The 1,255-nt window shown below is 51.2% G+C and overlaps 1 protein-coding gene across 1 annotated transcript in view; it reads right to left on the bottom strand.

The window, feature by feature from the left end:
* The window catches only part of LOC109530063 (putative homeodomain transcription factor 2), a 26,416-nt gene that overhangs the window by 21,857 nt on the left and 3,304 nt on the right, over nucleotides 1–1,255 (bottom strand). Inside the window, exon 2 of the mRNA XM_019893585.1 lies at nucleotides 275–355. Within this exon, the coding sequence (XP_019749144.1) occupies nucleotides 275–319 (45 nt within the window). The 5' untranslated portion in view covers nucleotides 320–355. The remainder of the gene's footprint in view (nucleotides 1–274; nucleotides 356–1,255) is intronic.

Below are 1,255 nucleotides of genomic sequence, written 5' to 3'. Positions count from 1 at the left end.
AGCACAAGGAACAAGATGCCACTCGACACCGGCTCGCCGGCACATTTTGTATTCGGAACGCGTTCGGTCTAAAGTATTGGCAGGGACCCAGAATTTTAATTCATAATCCTGGCAAAGATGTTTTGCATGCTTCAATTTCCTCAGCACGTACAAAAACAAACAAACAAAAAAAAAGTCCAAAGTGACAGTTCCACAAACGTGATGCTGCGACACAACTTCCGGAATTCCACAACAAGCGCAGGCTTAAGACGTTGCCATAAAAGCAGCTTCTTACCTTTTTCTGGTACCACACCACGGCATCTTTTACTTTGGAAGCCATTTACATGTCACCTCTCGCCGTCTGGGGCATCTTAGGCTGGATTTGGTGGTGGGGGGGACAAATGACAAAAAAAAAAATAAAAAAGTCACACAGAGCAAGAGAGAAACGTGCGAGTTGACAAGACTGATGGCAGGGCACACGCCTGTGCGAGGCAGGTGTGTGCTGACTAACAACGCGAGGGGCGGGGACCTGCATACACTCGCGCATACACACTGGGAATTAGTTGTAACATGGTTGTACAAATAGACAGCAACGCCTGTGGCCGCGAGGGCGCTGAATCACACAGCCGAGGATGAAATGTGGCAAGAAAGGGCCGGCGCCGGCTCCACCCTCGACAATTGGGCGAGCACGCCTGTTTGTTGTGGGATCGCCGTGCACAAGACATGTCGCCTTGGACGTGTCGTTCGTGTGTTTTAAACGCAAAGGGCCAAACACTTTTCTGGAGTAGCACAGCGCGCTTCCACCATCGTGCAGCAATGCCACGAACCCAAAAGGGTGCGAAAACGCTGGAGCTTCTCTGAGGCTCGTGCCCCCCCTCCTTCCACCCCCTGAGATGATGTCACGCATTTAAAGGAAGTCTGGACTTTGTGCCAAAGCGGGAAGGCCGGCACAAGGCTATGCGAGGGACGACTGGCCTAACACACAAGCAGGAAGGAAACAAGTGTGAGAAGATGCAGCGTTGAGTGTTTGAATTTGAAGATGTGGTCAGTGAGCGTCTGTTCCTTCCTTGTTCTCGCCACTTACACTCCGCTTTTCTCATCGTTGTTTCCCTTCTGGGGCTGTCAAGAGCCCCAGAAGGGAAATGCATGCCAGCTGTGACGCATTTGAGAGCGCGTTGCCACCTCGCTGCAGATAAGCGTGGTTATAAAAAAAAAAAAAAAAAAAAAAGTCACCTTACGTGTCACGTGCGTGTCAAGGCCGCCGTGCTCGCGGGGG

The sequence above is a fragment of the Hippocampus comes genome, unplaced genomic scaffold (assembly GCF_001891065.2).
Source record: "Hippocampus comes isolate QL1 unplaced genomic scaffold, H_comes_QL1_v1.1 scaffold161, whole genome shotgun sequence".
Lineage (NCBI taxonomy): Eukaryota > Metazoa > Chordata > Actinopteri > Syngnathiformes > Syngnathidae > Hippocampus > Hippocampus comes.
This window is presented reverse-complemented; position numbering and strand designations above follow the sequence as displayed.